The following is a 22,277-nucleotide window of genomic DNA, read 5'->3' as shown; positions in this document are numbered from 1 at the left end:
ACACCGGGGTGGTTTTCCCCTCGCGCTCAGCATCCCGCGGCGGGTGGGGGTCTCTGCAGAGAAGGCGGGGGGCGGTCTTGGTTTGGCTGCTACAAACACTGGGGTTGAGGCCCCCCTGAGCCCCCCAGGCCTCCCCGCCCCCCTCCAGGGGCTTGGTCTGGCTGCTCTCTCTGCTCCCCACCCCCCGCCCCAGTTTTCCCATCTGCCGGAAATAAAGCTGCTAATGGGGATCTTTGCAAAGCAATCTGGGGCTTGGTGTGGCTGCTACAAACACTGGGGTTGAGGGTGTCCCCCCCCGCACAGCCCCCCAGGCTTTCCCACCTGCTGGAAATAAAGCAGCGAATGGGGGGCTCTGCAAAGACGTCTGGGGTTTGGGCTGGGTGCTCTCTGCTGCCACCAACATTGGGGTTGAGGTCCTCTGCACCCTCCAGGCTTTTCACCTCCTAGAAATAAAGCAGCTAACGGGGATCTCCAGGAAGGAGCTGGGGGGGCCTGGTCTGTTTCCTCTCTGCAGCCAGAAACAGTGGAGTTGAGGGGCTCTTTGCTCCTGGGCCAGCTTTCCCACCTGCTAGAAAGAAACCTACCCCTGGAGCCTGAAAGTATTTGAGCCCTGAGAATGTAACAGGGCAAACTCTGTGCAACAGCCTTGTGTGGGTATAATTGGGCGAGTCATCTTGCCGTCGTTATCCTAATAGCAGAAGTGGGTTGGGGTCGCTGGGGGCTGATGTTGCACGTGGGCCTTACAAGGAGCTGGTGCTGCAGTGGGAGATGTAGGTCCCTCTAAAGGCAGGCAGGGCAGTGCCTTGGGAGGACGCCTCACAAGTGGGGATCCCTGGAGCCCCTCTGACCTCCGCGGGGCTCTGAGGCCTCCCGAGGGAATCCCCGTGTGAGCTTAGCACCTTCCAGCGGTGAGCAGAGCTGGGTTGCAGGTCCAGGCCCTGTTCCTACGCTGGGCTCTGCGTGGGGGGTGCTAGGCCCGAGGTCAGCGGCGCGCTCTGTGCACGGAGCTGGTGACGGGAACGCAGCCCAAATGAGACCAGCATCCAGCGCGGAGCTGGGTCTGAGTGGCCATAACACTGCTCCGGAGCGTGCCCTAGGTATTAAAACAATAGCAATAAAAATATCTTTGTCAGCAGCAAATGACCCCAGAGATCTTGCAAGGGACGATGTTATCTTGAAAGTCCTGTGATATTTTTGCATTCATAGCTGTAGCTCATTCGCATGTGCGTGGTGCCTGCCTTCCTCTGCCATTTGCACAGTGGAAATCCATGTAGGGAGCTTTGCTTGGTTTTGTTTGCTGGCTCACACTGTAGCCAGACTTGGATTTCCCAGGCAATGTCCCCCCCAGTGCTTGTTATTTATTTAAAAAAGGATTTTTGGGGGGGGGGGGGGTTAAATCCATAAATGGTGACACCGTCAATCCAAGAATCTTTTGAGGCAGTGTTACTTTTTCATCGCCTTGCGTTTTTGGGTTTTTTTTCCTTTTAAAACAAATGCTGTTTCCCTGCCACCACTCTGTGTTTCCCCTCATCTGTGCTGCCTGTTTCTGGTTCCCTGTCTCACTGTCTGACCCCCCCGGGATTAGCCTGGATGCACTTGCTTTTGGCTACTGATGCTCCTGCCGTGCTACAAACCCAAACAGCAGCAAGGACAAGTTTGGGCTAAAAACCTTTTTGGTCTTGAATCTAAAACAAATGATGAAAACATCTCTGTGCATGGTTTGATTTTTTTTTTTTTTTTGACAGGGGCTTGAGTTTTAGGCCTGAGTGTGGTTGATAGGGTCTGATTTAAGACATCCTGTGAGCGCAAGCATTGTCATGGGGCTTGAGCTGCTAACAATTCAGACACCTGAGCAAGGTGGGGACAGGAAAACCTCTTGGACTCAGAGAATAAGGCATCTTCCTTGCTGGCTGGGACTGGGAATGAGGGGAGGCCAAGCCAATGTCCTGTGTGCCCTTGAGAGCTAGCCTGCTCACAGATGGAGCGATCAGCAGTTCACGGGGATTTTCATGGGGAGAAGTGAGCTCTGTTCTCCGGGATCTCGGGCCCTCTGTCTTGGGCACTGGGGCTTCTTTGAACTTGTGCAAGTCCAGGTGCTGGGGTTAGGCCTCTCTGCTCCAGCATCTTGTGTTAAACCATTGCCATGAGTGAAAAACCAGACAGATGTAGTTACCTGGATGCAAACATCCCTTCTGCAGACAAGCTCGGAGCATCACCCTGGCTCTGTTGGCGACGAGGATGTGTACTGAGAAACGACGGGGTGGTTGCGCTTTGAGTGGGAATGCCAACCCTGGGCAGAGTCGACTTCAGCTGCTTGGGTGTCATCATTTGGCTTTGGCTGGTGTCGTAGAAGTGAGTCTGTGTCTGGTGGGGGGGTACAGGAGAAAAGTGGGGGAAATAAGTGGTGGTGGAAACTACCCCCATCCTCATGAGCCCCTGATTTAGGAACGGGCCAGGATTTTGTGGCCAGGAAGAGAAGGTCACGGTGAAATCAATGAAAAAGCTCCAGTCGCTTCCAGTGGGGTCATTGATTTCAAGCGTGTCTTGCTGACACAAAGCAGATTCTTCTTGCGCCCGAGATGCTCCGGGACCCCTGTTCCCTGCTCTGGTTGTTCCAGTTCCCACGGTGGGAACGTCTCCGCTTGGAGAATCCTGACTCCAGGCATCCAATGCAGTGCGGGCGGCCGAGTCCTCATCAGCCTGATTTCTCCCTAATCTCGTTCTAGTGGGACTGTGGAGCGCCAGTGGAGCAGCCCGCTTGCTTTCATCTGTATTGCAGTGTGCTTTCTGCCTGGACCGCCGAGGCCCGAGGCAGTAGCGGAGCGAAGCCTGCATCTCGGAGGCTCTCAGCAGCCTGGAGGCGTGCAGCAGATCAGAGCCAGTGTGTCCCACTTGGGCTGTGATGTGGCCTTTCTTCTCCTTGGTGTTTTGCATGTGGAATAGGTCTTGCCTCTGCAGAATAACATCCAGGCTCAGGGTGGGGGTGGCTGTGTTGGGCAGGGTGGGGGGAATGGGTGTTCTCTGTCCTTTCAAATCCCATCACTCACTCCCCAACGAATGCATCATTCCTAGACGCCTCTGTCCATTCATGGGAAGCACCCAGTTTGGGCTTTGCGAGCTCCTGACAAATGCTTGCAGTGTTTAGGCAGTTGTTTGAGTTGGAGCAGGAGGCTGGGAGAGCCCCCGGACCACCTGTTGCCATGCTAGCCTGGCACACGGGGACCCTTGCGTTTCCCTGGGTGGTGTATGTGGCAGAGGATCTGAGTCAGGGATTTCTTGCTGTGGTTCGGAGCCTGGGGCTGAGCTGCTGGGACTTCTGTTCCTTTGCTTACTTGTTCTGATCCCAACAAACCGCCCTCGGGAATAGCAACTGCTCTCCAGAGGTGGGAGAAAACCAGCTGAGAAGAGACAGATCTCCCAAGATTTCGAGCCCCTCGCTTCAAGGAAGATGGGGACAGCTTACAGTCCCACAGAGAGTGACAGAAATGATTTGAAGCCTGGGAAATGTGATTCAGTAATTTAGGATGATTTAGTTTGGAGAAGAGAGGGCTGAGGGGGGATTTGACAGCAGTCTTCAAATACTTGAAGGGTGGTTTTATGGAGCATGGAGATAAACTGTTGTCTCTGGCTGCAGGAGTCCGGCTAAAGAGCAGCAGCCTTAAATTGCAGCAAGGGAAGTCTAGGTTGGAGATTAGGAGGAATTTTCTTACTCTGGAGGTGGTTCAGTGCTGGAACAGGCAACCCAGAGAGACTGGGATCTCCATCCTTGGGAGTTCCTAAGAGCAGGTTGGCCAGATGCACTTGCTTGCAATGATTTAGTGGGGGATGATCCTGTCTTGAGCAGGGGGCTGGACTAGATGGGACCTCCTGAGATCCCTCCCAGCCTGACTTTGCTATGATCCCATGAAAATCTTATGGTTCAGCTGTGTTTGACTCCCAGGGGAGCTGTGAGAACAGGCCAATGTAGACCACGCTTTGTGGCACCCAGCACCTTAAAGGGCTCCATGGGGTCGGTGCCACCGAGTCTCTGGAAGATTGCACGAGAACTGTGTTTAAAGGCTTTTGCAGTGCTATGGGTACTGCTGGAGACCTGGAGCCCAGAGGCAGTTCAGGGCCTGGCGGGCAGTGCCTCTCCTGCCACTGGTTTGTGCTGTGGGAACCTTTCTCCCATCCCCACAAAGAGGACATAAGCCCCACGTGGATCTGTGCATCTTCAACGCTGCGGTGTCTTAGATGTTTATTGGGCCTCTGTTGCTGCAGCCTCTGAGCCCTTCACAGTCTTTAAACCCCACACCTTGCCATCTTCTCACATCGCTGCCCATGGGTGGGGAAATGCCGCAATCCCCATCATACTGCTGGGGAGCGCCGAGGCGCTAGCGCCATGTCCGCGCAGTGAACTCACCCCTGGCTGCAGCGCCCTCCAGCGTGCCGTGCTGCTCTGGCGCCGGGAGCCACGTAGCTGTGTCTGTGCGGCACTGGGCAGGCTGATGACTGAGCATAGGCCAAGCTAACTGGCAGTGCTAATTAGCCTGTCCGCCACATCCGTGCTGCTGCTGGGCACCGTATAGACGTGGCCTAAGTGACTTGCCTGAGGCCGCACACGCGGTATGTGACGGACGCAGCTCCCCTACCTCCTAGGCTGAGATCAGGCCCTGGATCAGCCCTTCTCCTCTTGTTCATCAACCCCTGCAACGTAGCAATGACTTCCCAGGTGTTGGCTTCGCCTTTTGTGCTTCTGGATGCCTGGCTCCTTGGGGCAGGGTGCCCGTGCCTTTGGTTTGTAGTAGCTGTCCCACAACACGGCCCTCCCTTTCACTGCAGGGTGCCAGTGCCTCAGGTTCCCCACTGTCATGAGATCACAATCCCCTCTCCTTTCTAAAGCACTTTGAGACCTGCCGGCGACTCTCCAGGTGCGGGTACAGCCCTCGCCACCCCCGTCCCCATAGTGTTTGCGTGCCACAAAGGTGCTGGGTCTCTTTCTTGCCAGCCTTTGCTCTCGGGCCTCGGAAGAGCAGTTTTTCAGGCTGCAGCTAATCTGTTCGGGGGCCTTCAAATGCAACAAAGGTTTATCTGCACCGTTGGCTGAAAACGGGCCGTGTGTGGCGCGGATGTCTCGGCCGTGGGGCCCTGAAGACGGCCAGCTGGTGGAATCTTCCTCTCTCTTTGGTCTGGGTATGTAAAAGGCTCCCTTTGTTCTCTCCCAGCCCACACACTGACACCGCATTCCTCCTCCTGCTCTTCCCAGATATCGCAGGGTTGATTCTTGGGAGAAACTTGAAGGATAGAGCAGAAGCGGTAAAGGCTTTGTAGGCCGTGGGGGCTTTGCTCGGTCCTTCCCACCCCACCCACCACCTCCTTAAACCCTCCTGCCAGGCCTGGCTTGGGGAGGGAAGGAGTGAGGCAAAGCCGGCTGACCTAATCAATAGGCTGCAGCCAGCCAGCTGTGGGGCTTGCTGGCAGGAAGCTGCCTTTTGGGCCTCTCCTTCTGTCTGCTGCACGCACAGCTGGCCGGAGGGCCACAGGGCAGAGGGGAAGAACAGCTGGCCGCCCTCCACCCCATCATCTCGTGCTGCTTCCTGCCTGCAGGCAACCACTTTGCCAGCCGAAGCGGGTAACAAAGCGCCACGGTGCAGCAAGGAATTTTTAAGCGATGGATCTCCATCCGCTGACTTTCCAGAGTGGCCAGCTTCTCCCTGTAGTGTGGTGGCTCTGGCCAAGAGCAGGGACCCTTGGTGGTGGGTCCCACACAGCTGCAGAACCAGCAGTGGCCCCTGGCTTGAAGCACTAAAGAGATGAGACCAGGCAGGGGCAAAGGGGTTATAGCACTGTGCAGGCTGCGTTCGTGCCCCAGTGCTTCCGTTTGCAGTCATTTGGCACTGGGATGTCTCTGCTGGGGTAACTGCACTGGCTGTGGTAGAGCTGTCCTAAGAGGCCCTTCACAAGGCTGAAGGTGGTGGGTAGACATCTGAAGGCATCTTGGGGTCCCATGGCTGGCGGTCTTCTCTCTGCTGCGGGCCCTGCTGGGAAGAAGGGGTTGAAACTGGGTGGGGTGGTTTGCTTAAAGCTTAAATGGAGCGTCTACTCATTAACCTGCTCCCCGGCCCCATGCCTTTTGCAGGCAGGTCGCATCCGCGTGCTCCCTGGCTGCAGGGATATACTGGGGTTGCCTTCTCCCACCAGGCCAAGGCCATTCTGTTCCAGGCTCTCGCCCGTCCCAGCTCGGAGCGGGGAGACACGCAGCGCTTGAACACTTCCTCCGTGGAGTCTGGCCCGGCGGCTGGAACCTCAGCCTACAAAGCAGAGCCTCAGCAGTAGCCTGGCACAAAGGGGGCCCAGTCCTCCGGAGCACGCCACGGGCTGACGGCTGAGCAGAAAGGGCTGATTCATGAGCAGCAGCTCGGGCCACGTGGGTTTGGGGGGCGCCACGGCCCAGAGCCCTGCTCTGCTCCCTGCTTGTTTGCGACGCAGCTGCTTTTCGGTGCAGGCTGCCAGCAGCATCCGGGACTCCCTGCGCTGTGCCAGGCTGGTGCCAGGGGCTGCAAGCACACGGCGCTGAAGAGACTGGTCTGTGCGGAGCGCCGGGGGCACGCAAGGGCAGAACAACGCGTGCTATTGAAACATCCCCCGCCATGCCTCGAAGCGGTATCTCCAAATTGTACCCAGGGCTCTGATTGTTGCACAGGGGTGTTGCTTAGTCTCAGCTGTGGCTGCGGCATTTACGCAGCCCAGAGGTTTGGGTGGGCACAGCCCGAGTCCCTGGGTGATGGCAGAAGGACCGGCTGGCGGCTGCCCATACTGTCTACACAGTGATGGACTGGTCGGCTGCAGGCAGCCGGAGGTTTGTTCCCACTTCTCCCTGCAACTTCCTATGTGCCTCGGGAGCTTCCCAAACAGGCCAGCCCCATTTCCCATCCAGGGCAGGAACGTTGTCCCTGCCTCTGTTGTCCAAGGTGCTTTGGGGAGGGGTTGAATGAATAGCTCTGTGGCACTAGACTCCCTGCTTGGGGATACTGATAGCCAAGGGCTGCAGACGCTGGATCCGAGAGGCTGGTTGGTTGGATGCCTTGCTCTTCCTCTAAGGGTGTGGTGCGGTCTGTGGTCCGTGACAGTGTTGCTCTAGTTCATCAGGGAACAGCCAAGGCACATGTGCAACATGCCGTCCCTGCAGGGGAGGCTCATGGGGCAGATAGATGTGTGCCAGAGATGCCTGTGGAGATTAGCTTGATGCTATTGGCACACTGGAGGGCTGGGATTTGCCCTGCTGCCCTGGGTGGTGCTCACAGCGCAGAGGGAAGGGAGCAGGGTTTACCTGGAATGGGATAACGCAGCTGCTACCAGAGCAGAGCAGCTCTTCTCTGCTATCGCTGGCTCCTGTGATCAGACTGCTGTCCCCCGAGGTGCCCTCTAGCCTGGGAACTTCACGACTGGAGCAGCAGGGCTGGGCTGGGCTGGGCTCATGTTTCCCTGTGCTAGACAGAATAGTATCACGGCCCCATCTCTTTGTGGGGCCTTAGGTCTGGCGAGCTCCCTGGACTTTGCAGACATTAGTAGGCTTGATCTGCATTTCTCCAGGGACAATGGGCAGGCAGTACTTTTGCCCATGGTTACCCAGGGAGCGTGGAGGGGCCCGGGTAGAAGTGGAGCAGCTGGGATCTTGCTGGCCTCCAAGGTTTAATGTGCCAGTGCTAATCCTTCCTTCCTGGCTGTGAGGCTGTCTGCCTACCAAGCCTCTGCAGCTCATCCCTGCAGGCGGGTGGGCAGGGCTCCTTTGGAGCGCTAATTGCTCCTCCCCAGTTGGGTGATGGGAGGCAAGGAAGTCTCCAGGGCTAAGAGGGGCTCAGTGCCTGAGTCTGTGCTCAGGCCCTGCTGCTGCTCCCAAAGGCCGAGAGAGTCTTTGGCACTAGTCTGTTGCCTTTCAGGGCTCATCAGCCCTATTTCATATGTGGGATCTGCTAGGAGTAGAGACTAGAGCTGGGCTTTGGGCTCCTGCTCTTGACAGCGGTGTTCGCACAGGATTGGAAGGAGGATGTGCCCAGCTCTGCTGGCATTTCCGGTGTGTGTACCTTGTCCCCTCCAGCACCACCCTTGTGCTGAGGCCGGACCACTCGGCCCTCCTTGGCACCATGCTGCCCTTGACTGTATGCTGAGATTCGCATCTGCACCAACCATGCAGAGACTTTGGTTCTCACCTGAGGGCCTTGACTCCTGTTGTGACCCCTGGTTAGATAGAGGAGGTGGAGAGAGGTTTCTGCAGCTCTCCATCGTGTGCCTGGCTGCATCCCCAAGAAGGGGGAACAGAGATAAGCCTAGCTTTTACTGCCCCGGTGAGCCTGCCTCCAATTCCCATGCAGAGGGCTCTGTGGAGCTTGTCACATAGAGCTTGGCAGGAGCCACAGTCCTTGTCCCTGAACAAGCCTTTATGCTGTGGGCCCAAGGGTGTGCATGTGTGGCGGGCTCGGCAATCATGGGGGCTTGAACCTGGAATCCCCTCCATGCCCTGCCTGTGTTCTCCAGGTGTACAAAGGGATGGACATCATCACCAACAAGGTCTCTGCTCAGGAGCAGGCGCTCTGCCGGCACCACATGATCAGCTTCTTGGATCCCCTCGTCTCGAACTACACCGTGGTGGACTTCAGGAACAAGGCCGAGCTACTGATATCCTTCCCCGGGCTTCCCTCCTCCCACTGCTCCCCAGCCTACTCCCTGCTGGCAGAGCCAGGGAAGGAGCCCCTAATTGCCCAGATGGGCTCGTTCCAGGCAACCAAGAGCGACTGGCGCTCTCTGGAAGCTAAACCTAGTGTGAGCAAAGGGGGCAAGCACTTGGGCTGCTGTGAGCTCTGCTCTTAGGGTTGGCTGGAGAAGGGGCCCTTCATGTGGGTGTCACAGGGCCAGGCTCATGATCAACGCCAGGAGCAGTGGCATGCACTGACAGTGTGATAAGAGCACGGGCATGTGGTAGTAGTGGTGCCAGCAGCCCAATCAAGGGCACTTGTGTTTCAGGCCTGCCGGGTGCAGCCCTGTGCCACTAGCAGCCTCAATGTTGGTGGCCAGAGGGGACGGCGGTGGCTGGGATGCGGTAAGGGTGTTTCCCCGGGTGGGCTCAGGCCTGGGGAGGTCTCTGGTTTCATAAAGCCTGCATAGAATGGGAGTCAGTGCCACCCACGCCCTGTGCACAGTCACCTCCGAGCCCCCAGCCCTGCATTGCTGCCCCCCGAGGGCATGGGTGCGTGTTGTGATGCCATCATTGTACTCGTGAGCCGGCTGTCCTAGCCAGTGTGTAGCTGGGCCCTCGCTTCCCTCTGGCTCTCCTCCACCATTGATTGGCAGTTGTCAGTGCTTTAGTTAGAGCCCCCCCCGCCCGCCTCTTTTTCTGGTCCTGTCTGCTGCTCCTTAACGCTGTACATCAAGGACATATTTTCCCGGAACAAGTTCCCGATTGTGGTGGGAGGCACCAACTACTACATTGAGGCTTTGCTTTGGAAGGTCCTGGTCGACACCAAGGTAGGATCTTGGAGCTGCTGAGAACCAACCGTGGGTGTAGGGGGATCCCGTCTCCATGCTGGCTGGGTCTTGGTTCCCCTGCCTCCCTTTAAGAGTCTGTCCTTTGGGTGGTGGGGGCTGCTCTATTGCAGAAGGCTCACCTGCTTGTCCCTAGGGAATGATGTGGAGCTGAGGCCCTCTGTTACCTGAGGGGCCTGGAGTTCTTCCCCATGCTCATAGGCAGTGGTGTTGCATAGAGCCAACTCTGCTCTCCCTAGACATCACGGGCATTTATCCCCACTGGCCCCCCCATAGAGGAACCTGCTGGTCCCACATGTCCCAGGTTCAGGTTGTGGCTTGGGGAGTCTCTCGTGCTCTGACCCATGCCTGGAGGAGCAGACGCTCCAGCTCACAAGGGCTGATATCCCATTCTCAGGAGAAGATCAGCCCTGCCCCCAGGCTGGCCGTCGACAGGAAGGAAGAACTGGAGAAGCTGGATGGCCAGGAGCTCTACCGCCGCTTGAGCCAGGTGGACCCAGAGATGGCAGCTAAGCTACACCCCCACGACAAACGCAAAGTGTCCAGGTGAGCCTGTGGCACCTGGGGAGAGCTGATCCCCAGGGGCATCTAGGGTGATCGGAGCCGTGCTAAGGAGCATCCTTCTCTGCAGGTCTCCCATGCCTTCTCAAGCCCCATTGGAGGGCAGTGTTCGCCCTGCATCCTGTCCCTGCTCCAGCCTGCTTTCGAGAGAGGTTGTTCACTGTACGGGGTATTGCCAGTACTTGTGTCAAGTGGTGTTATGGCCACATGGCTCATGGTCCGTTGGGTGGGACTTGTGCTGGAGGCTGGCTGCAAGAGGGAGCAGGGCATAGGTTAGGGAGGTTGCAAAGGGAGGTTGCAGGCGCAGAGGGCTCTGGGTTCTGATCTGTGCCAGGAAGGCAGCAGGTGATGCCAGTTTATGCAGAAAGAAGGCATGAGGGTCCAGCAGGGCTCAGGCTGTCTGCATTGCAGCTGGGTGGGATGGCAACAGGAGTGGGGAGAAGCCTCCAGCACAGAGGCATTTCCACTGCTATCATGGCCTCACTGGCTGAACCCAGCTGACACCTGCCCTCCAGATTAGGACCTGCAGTCAATTGGCTCCACGATGGCAGGCAGCCAGGGGGACTTCCCTGCTTCAGCCCCAGTGAGGGCAGGGCATGCAGGCTCTGCTGTACTGGAGTTCAGTGTGGCCGTGTTGGCAGCTGCATTCACACCTTGGGGGACCAACCCATGGCACAAGGGGCACAGGCAGCCTCTGTATCTGGCACTTAACAGACTGGGGAAAGGACAGGTGGCACAGCAGTAGATGAGACAGAAAGCAGAGCAGCAGATCAGGCAGAGAGCAGAAAGCAGAGCAGATGGGCACAGCATGGAGCAGCAAGCAGAGCAGTGGATCAGGGATAGGAGCAGCACTCGAGAGGCTAATTGGTGGCATGCCTGCCAGGCAGGCTGGCTCTTGCTGGCCCAGAGAGTGCAGAGCCTAGAGTTGCTCTGATGGGAGAGGGGGTGACAGCGAAGGCACCTTGTGGTATCCCATAAAGCCAGGGCACCTGGAGGGTTCCCTGGAGCTGTTTGTAGCCTCTGAGATTTATAACTGCACCAAGCAGGCTTCTAAGAAGCAGCCAGACCTGGCAGCACTGAGCCTGGCAGCCCAGAGCTGCAGGGAGCTGATCTCCAGCTCTTCTCTTCCCTTCTGCCCAGGGAAGGCATGGGGGATGCTGCCTGCGAGGAGAGCTGGGATCTGTTCCCTGGGGCTCTGACCAGGAGCCAGTGTTGCAAATGGCCCCAGGAAGACTGGCCAGCCAGGGCAGGCCCAGTGGTCATGTACCCCATACCCCACGCAGCACCTGCCCCAGGCAGTGACACCAGCCAGTGCTGCAGAGCCTGGCTGGCAGCCAGGCAGGCAAGGCTGGCCTCAACCTTCCTTCCCGGGGCCTGTCAACAGAGGAAGCTGCCGTGCTGGCTGAGCTGCATACTTCACGCGGTGGGAACGGCACCTGGGCCAGACTGGGCTTGCCACCTCTGCCGGGCTTTCCCAACCCCACCCCGAGGTGCTGGGGAGCAACACCCACCCCATTCACATGGCAGGGAGGTGCAGTCAGGATCCGACCCATTTGGCTCGCATGGAGCCACCTCCCCACTCCTGTCTTCACCAGCCTGTGGCCTGCAGCAAATGCCTTCTGGAAGAAGCAGGATGGGAGCCAGCACCTTGGCCCAGCCCCCACTGGGCCCGTCTTGGCATCATCGGGGAGTGGGGGCTCTGGGCACCTGGGTACCATTGAGGAGCCCTGTGCTGGCCCTGCCACAGCCCCTGGTGCTTGGCCGGCTGGCTGGGGCTTGCTGAGGGCAACAGGCCCCTTGAGGGGGGCAAAAGACTGTGCATGTGGGAGAGGGTTGGGTGTGTTTTGCATGCAGTTCCCAGTGCTGAGGCTGCTGGGGTGATGCTGATCTCCTGACCCAGCCTCTCTGTTGGCTGTCTGTCTGTGTCATACAGGAGTCTGCAAGTGTTTGAAGAAACCGGGGTCCCCCACAGCACGTTCTTGAAGCAGCAGCAGCAGGAGGAAGGTGGGGGCCCACTGGGGGGCCCGCTGAAGTACCCCAACTCCTGCATCTTGTGGCTCTTTGCGGACCAGGCAGGTAAACAGCAGATAAGGGGCAGGCCGGCATTGCCAGGGCATCACCCCCTGGAGCCAAGACCCTGACGCAGACCCGCTGCAGTCTCCCCACTGAGCCTGCATCATGACAGTGCCTGGGGTCCCTCTGAGCCCTGTGTGTTATGGGCTGCTGGTAGCTGGAGCCTTTTCCTCCCTTGCTCAGAGGAGCTGTGAGCTGCCCATGTGGAAATGGCCACACAGGGACTTTGTGCCTCAACCAGCAATAGAGCTGGGGTTGTCTCATTGCAGTGATAGGGGTTTGCCCCGGCTTCTCTGAGAGCAGGATCGGGCCCGTGGAAAAGTCCTCTCGGGCCTAGTGGCTGCATAGCCCATTATTGTTCCCATGCTTTCACCGTCTCCCTGTCAGGATAAGCATCCCTGTTTTCCAGGCAGGGAGAAGCACTGCAACTCCTTGGAGGCAATGCTGCGCGTGATCGGCAGCACCGAGATGGACCTTGTGGGTGGAGGGGGAATCTGGGTCCATGATGTCTAGCCATTGGATCCTCCCAGCCCATTCCTTGGTCAGAAAGATGATAGAGGTGGGGCTGGAAGGGACCTCCAGAGGTCACATCTAGTCCAACCCACTGCCTAAGGCAGGATCAGCCCTGTCCAAACCATCACGTGCAATGTAGAACCACAGCCAGCTGTTCTCTGAGGGGCTGTGGGCCCCCTCGTCCCCTTTCAGGGGAGAAGGGCTCAGCGTGGGGTTGAAAAAAGAAGGGGCAGCAGGTTTGGGAGTCCAGAGGAGTCTCCACTGGAGTGCAGAGATGTCAGGGCTTCCCCTGCACATGGGGTCCCCAGTCCCTGTGGGACACAGCATGCTCTAGCATGCATGTGAAGCAACTGCTGGGCGCTCTCTGACCCTTGCCAGTTCTGGACAAACGCCTGGACCAGCGGGTGGACACCATGCTTGCGGCGGGGCTCCTGGAGGAGCTGCGAGACTTCCACAGGCGCTACAACCAGCAGAAGGTGGCTGAGAACTGGTGAGTGCACCCCAAGCCGTGCCTTCCAAATTGGGTGGTAAAATTGACCCAGATCCTGGCCTTGGGTTGTGGGGAGGCTGGTGAGGTCACCTCCGCTTCCATTCCCCTATCAGCAATGGCTGTGTCACCCCAAATCCAGCGCTCCCCCCGCAGAGAGATGGAGCCCTGGCCTCTGCCACTCGCTGTAGGGGAGGGGCGCTGACCTCCTGCCTGTGGCCTTCTGCTCCAGCCAGGATTATCAGCGCGGCATTTTCCAGTCCATTGGCTTCAAGGAGTTCCACGAGTACCTGGTGACCGAGGGGAAGTGCTCACCTGAGACCAGCTCCATCCTGCTGGAGAAGGGTGAGGACTGCACAACCCGCTGTGCCCCGTTCTACGCCTGCGCGGTGCTGGGAGCTATGGTGTGTGCGCTGTAGCCGCCAAGTGATGCCAGCTGCCCATACCAGTCAGCAGCCCAGCCGGGTGTCTCCTGGCAGGGTCTTAGTCTACTCTGAGCTCTGGGAGGGGGTGCCTCCAGCCCATGGCTCCGAGAGGTTGCTGGCTGGTGGGGGACGGGCTTGGTGGCTTCCTGAGGTTCCTTATAGCCCTGTGGACTCTGTGACTGTCCCTAGAGCCTTCAGGGCTTTGCCCAGATGAGTTTTAACTGCCCCGGTGGTTGGTTTTTCTCTCACTCCTCTTGTGGCAAGACCTCTGTGAGCCTCAACAGCACTGGTGCCCTCCCATAAGGCGTGATGACTCCTGCCTTGGCTGAAGCCAGGCAGTCTGGTTGTGGCAGCCCTTCGCTCTCCCAGCGTCACTACACCCATGTCATCTCCTACCCGCAGCTTTATTTACCTGGGGATTTTTAACTGCTGGGAGTTTGGCTATCACACTTTTTTTTTAATTCCTTTCATTTTAAAGGGATTCAGGCCCTGAAACAAGTGACAAAGAAATACGCCCGAAAGCAGAACAAGTGGGTCCGGAACCGCTTCTTGCAACGTAAGCCCTTGGCTTTCACCCCTTCCTTGCTCCCCTCCTCTCCATACCCTGTGGAGCATCCTGTGCCCTGATGGTTGGGGTGGGCAGGTGGCTTCCAGCTCTGCTTTGGCAGCCCCTGGCCGGGCAGGTGCTTTGCAGGCAGTGGGGAAGCCCTGAACTCTCCTGAGGTGGGTGGTGGGTGTGAAAGGCGCTGTCTCTGGGCTGGGCCTGTTGGTGCCCCCCTCCCCAGGCTCCCTTCTGTTGTAAGACTGAGGCAGCTCTCTGGAAGGCAATGGCTTGTGCCAGGGGGCAGCTGAGGTGGCATGAGGTCCCCTGGGCTGGCACAAGGGAGAGTCCTGGGGGGGGCCATTTCCCCAGGAATTCCCTCCTTGTGAGTCTCTCACCCTGGCCTTCTCCAGCCAGGCTTGAGGACACCCCCTGGTATGTCCCACCCCACCCCCTAGCCCCTTCTCTGAAGGGCCTCTGGATATGTCCATGCAGCTTGGGGCTTATCAGTGTGGGCTGCCCGTGGAGCTCTGTCTGCCTGGGACCTTGTTTCCCTGCCGTCCCAGCCTGGTCTGCATTCACACCCCTCCCAGCTGCAGCTGAGGAGCGTGGGCATCCTGCCCAGGCCTTCAGAAAGCCCAGACACTTCACACTCTCTCCGTAGCACCCCCTCCCTTTCCCCTTTCAAGGGAAGTACCGCCCCCCAGCAAAACTCCCACAGGAAAGAGCAATTAAACCCTTCAGCACTCCCCCACCCCCAACCCACCCCTCTTTGCACTCGGTGCTTCTGGCAGTCCGAGCCGTGTCTGCATGCAGCCCCAGCCAGGCCATTCTCCCCTGAAAAGGGGTGGCAGGGGCTCTGCCTAGCATGTGTAGCTCTCCCCCTGTGCCTGCACGCGTCCGGCCGAGCCCATCTGACAGCTGCCCTCCAGATTAGGAGCTGCAGTTGATTGGCTCCATGATGGCAGGCAGCCAGGGGAACTTCCCTGCCCCAGCCCCAGCCTTGGAGCAGGTCCAGCAAGCAGCAGCTGGGAACCGAGCACTTGTTGAAAGGTGCCGGGTAGGGGCATGGAGAAAGGGCCAAGGCAAAGAGAGAAGAGAAACCCAAGCCAAAGGGTGGCTCTGAACCAGGTGCAGCGCTTCCCCGGGGCCAGGTGCGAACCACCCACCTCTCCCCTTTCTGGCGAGGGACAGGTGTGCTTCAGATTGGCCCCTTCAGAGCCTTGTTTGCATCAAAGGCAGCACCTGCCGGATGCCAGCATGCCGTGGCCTTGGAGGGCTTTGTCCCCACCGCAAGACGCCTGCCCCGCCACTCAGCAGGTGTGGGGAGGCAGGAGAGCATGCTCTGATTGCAGCCGTCCCCACGTGCCCAGCAGCAGGCATGTGCCCAGGTCGTGCTGCTGCAAGCAGCAAACCTCCCTCCTAGCCTCCGGGCCTCCTCTAGGAGACCTCAGAGCTGGGAAGCGGCTGGTGGCTGTGGTGGGGCCTGTTTGCGTGGCTCATGGAGGGTGGGTGGACTCTGGCTCGCTGCCCTGCCTATTGTTTTGGACTGGACGCAGCCCCATGGCTGCTCAGACCAAGGTGCTGATGCTCCAGGATGCATGGTGCCAGGTCCTGGTGGCCCTCAGTCTCCAGCCATCCCAGCTCCCTGGACTCTGCTGTGTGCGACTTGTGGAGCACAGGGGGTAAGAGATGTGGGTTCCCCCCCAGGTACGTTCTCCATGAGTAGCACGGTGCATGGGAAACGCAACAGCCTGATGAGCCGGTGTAGCTGGTGGCCCTTCACTGCTGCTGGTGTGTGTGTCTCCCTAGGCCCTGGGTACAACGTGCCTCCGGTATATGGGTTGGAGGTGTCTGACCTCTCCCGGTGGGAGGAGAACGTGCTGAAGCCCGCCTTGGAGATTGTGGAGAGCTTGCTCCAGGTACTGAGTAGCCCGGGGCTGTGGCTGGGACTCTTGCTGATTGCCTCTTTGCTGGGGGCCTTGTTCTCTCTCCTCTGCCCTGGAAAGCAGCTGTCTCCAGGGCTCTGAGCTTAGATGGAGCCTGTCTGGCCTACGTGGCCTTTCTTTATGCCTCTCTAAGCTCCAGGCTTCCCTTTGAGAGCAAAGCCCCCCTGTCGCTGTATCTCCAGACTCAGGCTCCCTCTGACAGCTCCCTCTGACACCCAGCCCTCCCCTCGCCTTGTGCTGGGCTGAGACTGTCTCCCTCCCACCAACCCTGGCAGCTCGGCATAAAACTGGGGCCTTTCGAGCCCCCTCAGGTAGAGGCGACAAGGGAACCATCACCAACTCAATGCAACATTAACCTCCAGGGGAAGAAGCCGCTGGCTGACCCTGTGAAGATGGAGCCTGACATAAATGAGAACAAACGCAGTCATCACATGTGTGAGCCCTGCAACCGAATCATCATTGGGGACAGAGAATGGGCAGGTAGGATCCTGGGCTGGGGGGAAGCACCTGTGGCCACCTGAACAGACGGCTGACTGGAGTGAAGGGCACAGAGTGACTCAGCTCTCTCTAAAGCAAGGCGTCATCTGCTGGGATCTGTTCCTGGCCGTAGGACCTGTGTCACATGCTCTCAGGCTGCCAAAGGTTGTTTACAGCCCTTTTAAAAGAGCAGCCGCTTGTGTGCCTGGAGGGGGTGCATAAGCCAAGGCCCAGCAGCCATCTGGCAGCTCCTTCCTCCCCCAGCCCCACTAGAAAGAGGGAAGCGTGCAATGCCAGGGGGTGCTCCAAGTTTTAAAACCTTTTTTTTCTCAGCACGGAGCCTCTGAATTTGCCAGCCCTCGTTCTGGCCTGCTGGATCTGATTAGCCACAGATTGGGCTGCTCTTTTATAAACTCACCTGGGTCCTTCTGAAATCCGCATTACAGATTCTATCCCGGGAAGTTTGCAAAGAGCCCGTCTGCTCCAGTGCTTAAGCTTTTTGTGTTAAAATAAGAAGAGACAGGCGTCCCAGACTTATTTTTAACAGAGCATGTTTCCCTGACTTTTTTTTTTTGTTGTTGAGGGGGGCAGGGGTTGGATTTTTAAGAATTCTTTTTTTTTTCCTTTGGAATTGGGGTCTTTGTAGCAAATTCCCTGTCCCTGGAAAGCTGCTTCTTCAAAGTGAAGTAGGTTAAAAACTGACCAGTGACCAAAGTGAAACGGGGAGGTGGAGCTTTCTGGTCCGAGCCAAGAAACGCAGAAGGTAGATGCAGTGTAAACAGAGCAGGGGTGATTAGATTGTTAAGGGCGTATTTAGCCATATTGAGAGAACGGCGTGAAACTCAGAGCAGGAAGTCTGTCTCTAATTGTCAGAGGTTCTTTTTAGATCAATAGATAGATCTGTCTATTTATAGGGCTAGCTTAGCAATACCTTGAGGATGTCCACCTATGCGGGAAGTAGGAGATGCCGCAGAGGGCTGAGAACGGGTCCCACGTTCGTAGGCGCAGAAAACGCGAGCGGGAATTCTTCCTGGCGCTTCCAAAAACAGCAGTTACAGGCCAGGGCCTTTCTTCTCTGGGCGCAATCCAAGACACCCATGAATAATATTTATTTCTCTTGAGATCAACTCTGTGTCCTCTCTGCCCAGCCATCCTTGGCGCGGACTTGCAACGGACAGGGAAGGTGCTTGAGGAATTGAACCATAACGTTCCTGTTAAATGTGCTGTTGAAATGCATGAGACGGGAAGTGAAAACGTTAGTGGGAGCGGAGTTGACTGGCAGTCGGGTTTCTGAAAGATCGCCCAAAAATAGTTTCAGGAACTGCTCCTGAGAGTCCTGTCCAGCCTGAGGTTTTTGGGGTGTTTCTCTGTTTTTGGTTTTTTGTATGCAATTGATATTTCCTGTTTGAAGCAAAGCTCTTGCGAAGGGCAGGAGACAGAAAACAGTCCCCCAGGCATTCCCCCCCCACCGTTTTTTGTTGCAGCCAACTTCGCCATGGCTTGTAACAGAATATTGCTGGGGAAGTGTGATTCTGTGTCAAGGTGATGGTGACCCTGAAGTAGCACAATAAAAGTAGCAGTTTCGAATGACTTTCATTCTTTCGAGAGAAGAAAGGCTGGAGCATGCACTAGGGACCCCAGCTTGGCAAACTCGTGGAGCAGTGTCCTTGTGTAGCGCTAACAAATTGGTCGCTTTAACGACGCAGACGTAGATAAAGCTGGAAAGCCCTCCCAAGATGGACGTGGGTATAACTGGTTCTGGTCCAGTAAAGCGCCTCTATACTGGCATAGGGGGCTTCTACCCCAGGAGGGTTTTTTTTCCTAGGGTAAAAAGAGCACTTCTCTGACCACCCTTCTTCTGGCTGGCAAACGTTTAAGTGCAGTCGATGGGACTGCTTATATGGTAGAAGCTAAACTCAGTTGAAATATGTGTAGGTTTGAGGCCCAACTAGGGAATCAGGCCAAAGCACAGTGGTGCCAGGGGTTTGCACTGCCTCTGTAGGTCCCTGCATTAGCTGTGGTGCTGACAGAGTCCCTGGGATTGTTGGCTTCTCTCCTTGATGCCCTAGCCAGTTGTGCAATTCCACCACGTAATGAAATGTGTTTTGTAACCATTTGTTTTCCCTGCTCTGTCCCACTGCAGCTGGCCCTGTATAAGATGAGCGGTTTGGCAAGAGCTTTGCCTGGGGGAGAAAAAAACCCTTTCCTGAACGTGGTGTGCAAGAGAGATGTGGGTGTGTGAGAGAGAGAGATGTGGAGGGGTGTGTGATAAGCATGTGTGTGCATGAGAGATGTGGGTCATGTGTGATAGGTGCGTTAGAGATGTGGGCGTGTGTGATTGTGGGTGTGAGAGATGTGGAGGGGTGTGTTAGAGGGGTGTGTTGGGGGAGTGGGGGAGAGAAATGGGGGCACGTGTGATAGGTGTGTGAGAGATGTGGGCATGTGTGTACAAGAGAGGTGTGCATGTGTGCGATAGGTGTGAGATGTGGGTGTGTATGTGGTAGGTGTGTGGGTGTGTATATGATAGATATGTGTACATATGTGTGATAGGTGTGTGAGACATGGGTATGTGTGATAGGTGTGTGCATATGCATGTAACAGGTGTGAGAAATGTGGGCATGTGATGGGTGTGTGCATGCATGTGTGAGAGATGTGGGCATGAATGATAGGTTGTGTGCATGTGCATGATAGGTGTGTGTGATGTAGGTATATGTGATAGGTGTGTGTGCATATATGATGTGCATGTATGAGAGATGTGGGCATGTATCTGATAGCTGGGTGTGCATGCATGCAATAGGGGTGTGTGAGACATTTTGTATGAGGTGGGTGGGCTTGTGTATGATATGTGTGTGCATATGTGTGATAGGTATGCGCAAGGGAGAGATGTGGACACGTGATTGATATGCATGCATGCATGTGATAGGCATGTGTGTGAGATAGGGGTGTGTGCATGTGCATGAGACAGAGAGAGAGAGATGTGGGCATGTGTGATAGGTGTGTGAGAGATGTGGCCGTGTGTGCACAAGAGAGGTGTACATGTGTGAGAGATGTGTGTATGTGTGATAGGTGTGTGCATGCACATAATGGGGGTGTGCATGTATGTGTGAGAGATTTGGGCATGCATGATAGGTGTGTGTGTATGTGCATGATAGGTGTGTGTAATGTAGGCATATGTTATAGGTGTGCATGCATATATGATGTACATGTATGAGAGATGTCTGCATGTGTCTGGTAGCTGTGTGTACATGCGTGCGTGCGATAGGTGTGTGAGAGGTGGGTGGGCATGTGTACGATATGTGTGTGTACATATGTTTGATAGGTGTGTGAGGGAGAGATGTGGACATGTGTGATTGATATGCGTGCATGCATGTGATAGGCATGTGTGGGAGAGATCTGGGGTGGCTGTGTGTATGTGATAGGTGCGTGGGTGCATGTGTGAGAGAGAGAGATGTGGGCATGTGTAATAGGTGTGTGCACGTGTGTGTGTGAGAGAGAGAAACAAATAGTGAAGGGGCATAAGAGCCTGCTTTGGTGGCGGAATAAGCACCCACTTGCTTGCCACCCCCGGAAGCAGGGGGCGCTTGGCTGCATCAGGGAGTCACTTTCCCAAGACACTCCGGGGTCACGCGCTGTGTCTCGCCCTTGCCCTCAGCTCACACCAAGTCCAAGTCCCACCTGCACCACCTGAAGAAGAGGCGGAAGCTGGAGTCAGAGCTCTGCGCTGCTGGAAGCCAGGAAACAGATGGTGACAGCGACGGGGCCAAGGACGCGAGAGAGGACAAATGCTAGGCACGATCCTGCAGAGCCCCTAATGCCGGGGGGCAGCCACGGGTCCCTGGCCTGGTCTGAGCGGAGCTCAGCGAGGAGCTGGAGCTGCATCGCTGTTAGCAGCAGGCGGGTGCTCCGCTCAGGGGAGGACTCCTGAACTCCTGCCTGAGCTGGGCCGAGCCTCCAGGGAGCCTGTGGTGGCAATATGGGTGGCCATGCACCGTCCCAGCCCCTGCACGTAGGTACTGCTGCTCGCACGCGAGCGTGTCGTTCTCAGGGACAGAATTACTTCGAGCTCGGTTCAGCCTAGGCCAAAAATGCAGGCAGGTGCATCTGGCTGCCCATGCTGCTTTTTGTTTTTGAGGCTGTTGTGGGAGTTTTTTACATCTAAATAAAGGTAAACTGTTGGTTTTTTGGTAAAGTGACCAGCTGCTAATACCAAGCAGTCTCCGCTTTCCCTGGGCAGGTCATGGATATGTGAGACATCCCTAGTCCAGGTCTGTTTTCCAGTCCCTTGTTCTGCACGTGGTGAGGGGATTGAGAGCATATCCTCGGTGTGTTGCAGGCTGAAAAGGGGCCTTTTTCTAATGCACGCTGCAGGGAGGGAACATACATGGAGTCCCCTCCATAGATGGGAAGTGTGGGATGGTCTTGCCCCAAAGTTTACAACAGCTGAGTATGAGCAAACCCCCCAGTCTCAGGGGTCTATGCCGTGGGAGATGCCTCGTTCCCACTGATGCCTGGGAATCAATGCTGTGTTTGAAGCAGCTCTGCTTCCCTTGGGTTTCCTTGCTGGCGGGTTTGACCTGGTGGCAGATGCATGCGTTTCCTTCCTGACAGATCAGAGGGCAGCAGCCGAGCCACCACCACTGCTGCCTTCCCCCGTGCACAGCTGAAACACAAGCCGCAATGTCCTCTTGCTGGGCCCCTGGGCCTCCCATTGCAAAGGGAGCAACTGGAACGTGGCTAAGGTTTCTCCCGTGTGGGCTTCTCGCCGCCAGAGCTCAAGGTGTTCCCGCAGCTGCTCTCAGTTCGCTTAGCACGGCCAAGACGAGACAGATGCTCCGGGCTGGGGAGAGGATGGAATTACCAGGAAGGGGACCCGCAGGCTGACTTTCTCTTGCCAGCTTGGGGACGGATCTGCCAGTTGAATTTCAAGTCTGCGTTTTCTAGGCCCATGCATGCGCGCTACTCCGCCCCCACCCCCACGCTTGCACACACATGCACACCCACCCCATGCATACGTATGGATGCATACACCCCATCTCACATGCGCGCTCACATGCATACACACCACTTGCCAGCACAGGTTGGGATGCTCCCGGCAGCTCTTGTGTGAATGGGGGGAGCAGGGGATTATCTGCCTGCTTCCTTGAGCATGTGCCATCAGATGCTATCAGAGGGGTTTAAGGTCCCTAATCAGTTTACTATGAACTGTGCTGTCCCCAGGGCAGACAGCATCCTGCTACTGAAAGAGCTGCTGTAGTTTGCATGGTCCATCGAGGACCCCCTTTGGGCTGGGTATGCAGCTGCGGGGGGAGGCCATGTCCGGGGTTGGGCGGCATTTCCACACGGGCTCTCGCCCTGTGCGTGATGTGCATGTCCTGTACCTGCACTGTCAGCGGGGCGCCCTGGGGAACCCAGGCTCTGTTTCACAGCCTGGCTCCTCCTCCCAGGGCTGAGCTAAGCAGTTAATCCCAATGCAGCTCAGAGAGTGTCTGATCCTGCCATGAGGCTGAGCCCCCTTTACTGCTGGGGGGATGGAGGGAGACAGCTCAGACTGCATTCCCCTTTGTTTGCCGGCAAGAGCATCCTTTGCCATGGCCATGCCCTATTTTAGGCTTTATGCTTTTGTCCAGGGCTGTAAAATCTGAGCATTTGCCATGTAAAGATCAATAGCGGTGCCAGCAGACTGGACTTCTAGGATCCTTGACTGTGTCTGATGGGCTTGGGGGAAGGGTGCG

At 56.8% G+C, this 22,277-nt stretch overlaps 1 protein-coding gene across 1 annotated transcript; it reads left to right on the top strand.

Annotated features, from left to right (window-relative positions):
- Positions 1–8,484: 8,484 nt before the first annotated feature.
- Positions 8,485–20,734, top strand: TRIT1 (tRNA isopentenyltransferase 1). Its single transcript, XM_019547581.1, has 10 exons — positions 8,485–8,655; positions 9,403–9,501; positions 9,917–10,065; positions 12,014–12,156; positions 13,045–13,156; positions 13,386–13,498; positions 14,057–14,134; positions 15,932–16,041; positions 16,431–16,548; positions 20,198–20,734. The coding sequence occupies exons 1-10, from the start codon at positions 8,527–8,529 to the stop codon at positions 20,332–20,334; spliced, it is 1,188 nt and encodes a 395-aa protein (XP_019403126.1). The 5' UTR covers positions 8,485–8,526; the 3' UTR covers positions 20,335–20,734.
- The last annotated feature ends 1,543 nt before the right edge of the window (positions 20,735–22,277 follow it).

Source organism: Crocodylus porosus, unplaced genomic scaffold (genome assembly GCF_001723895.1).
Source record: "Crocodylus porosus isolate Cpor-Errol unplaced genomic scaffold, CroPor_comp1, whole genome shotgun sequence".
Taxonomy (NCBI): domain Eukaryota; kingdom Metazoa; phylum Chordata; order Crocodylia; family Crocodylidae; genus Crocodylus; species Crocodylus porosus.
This window is presented reverse-complemented; position numbering and strand designations above follow the sequence as displayed.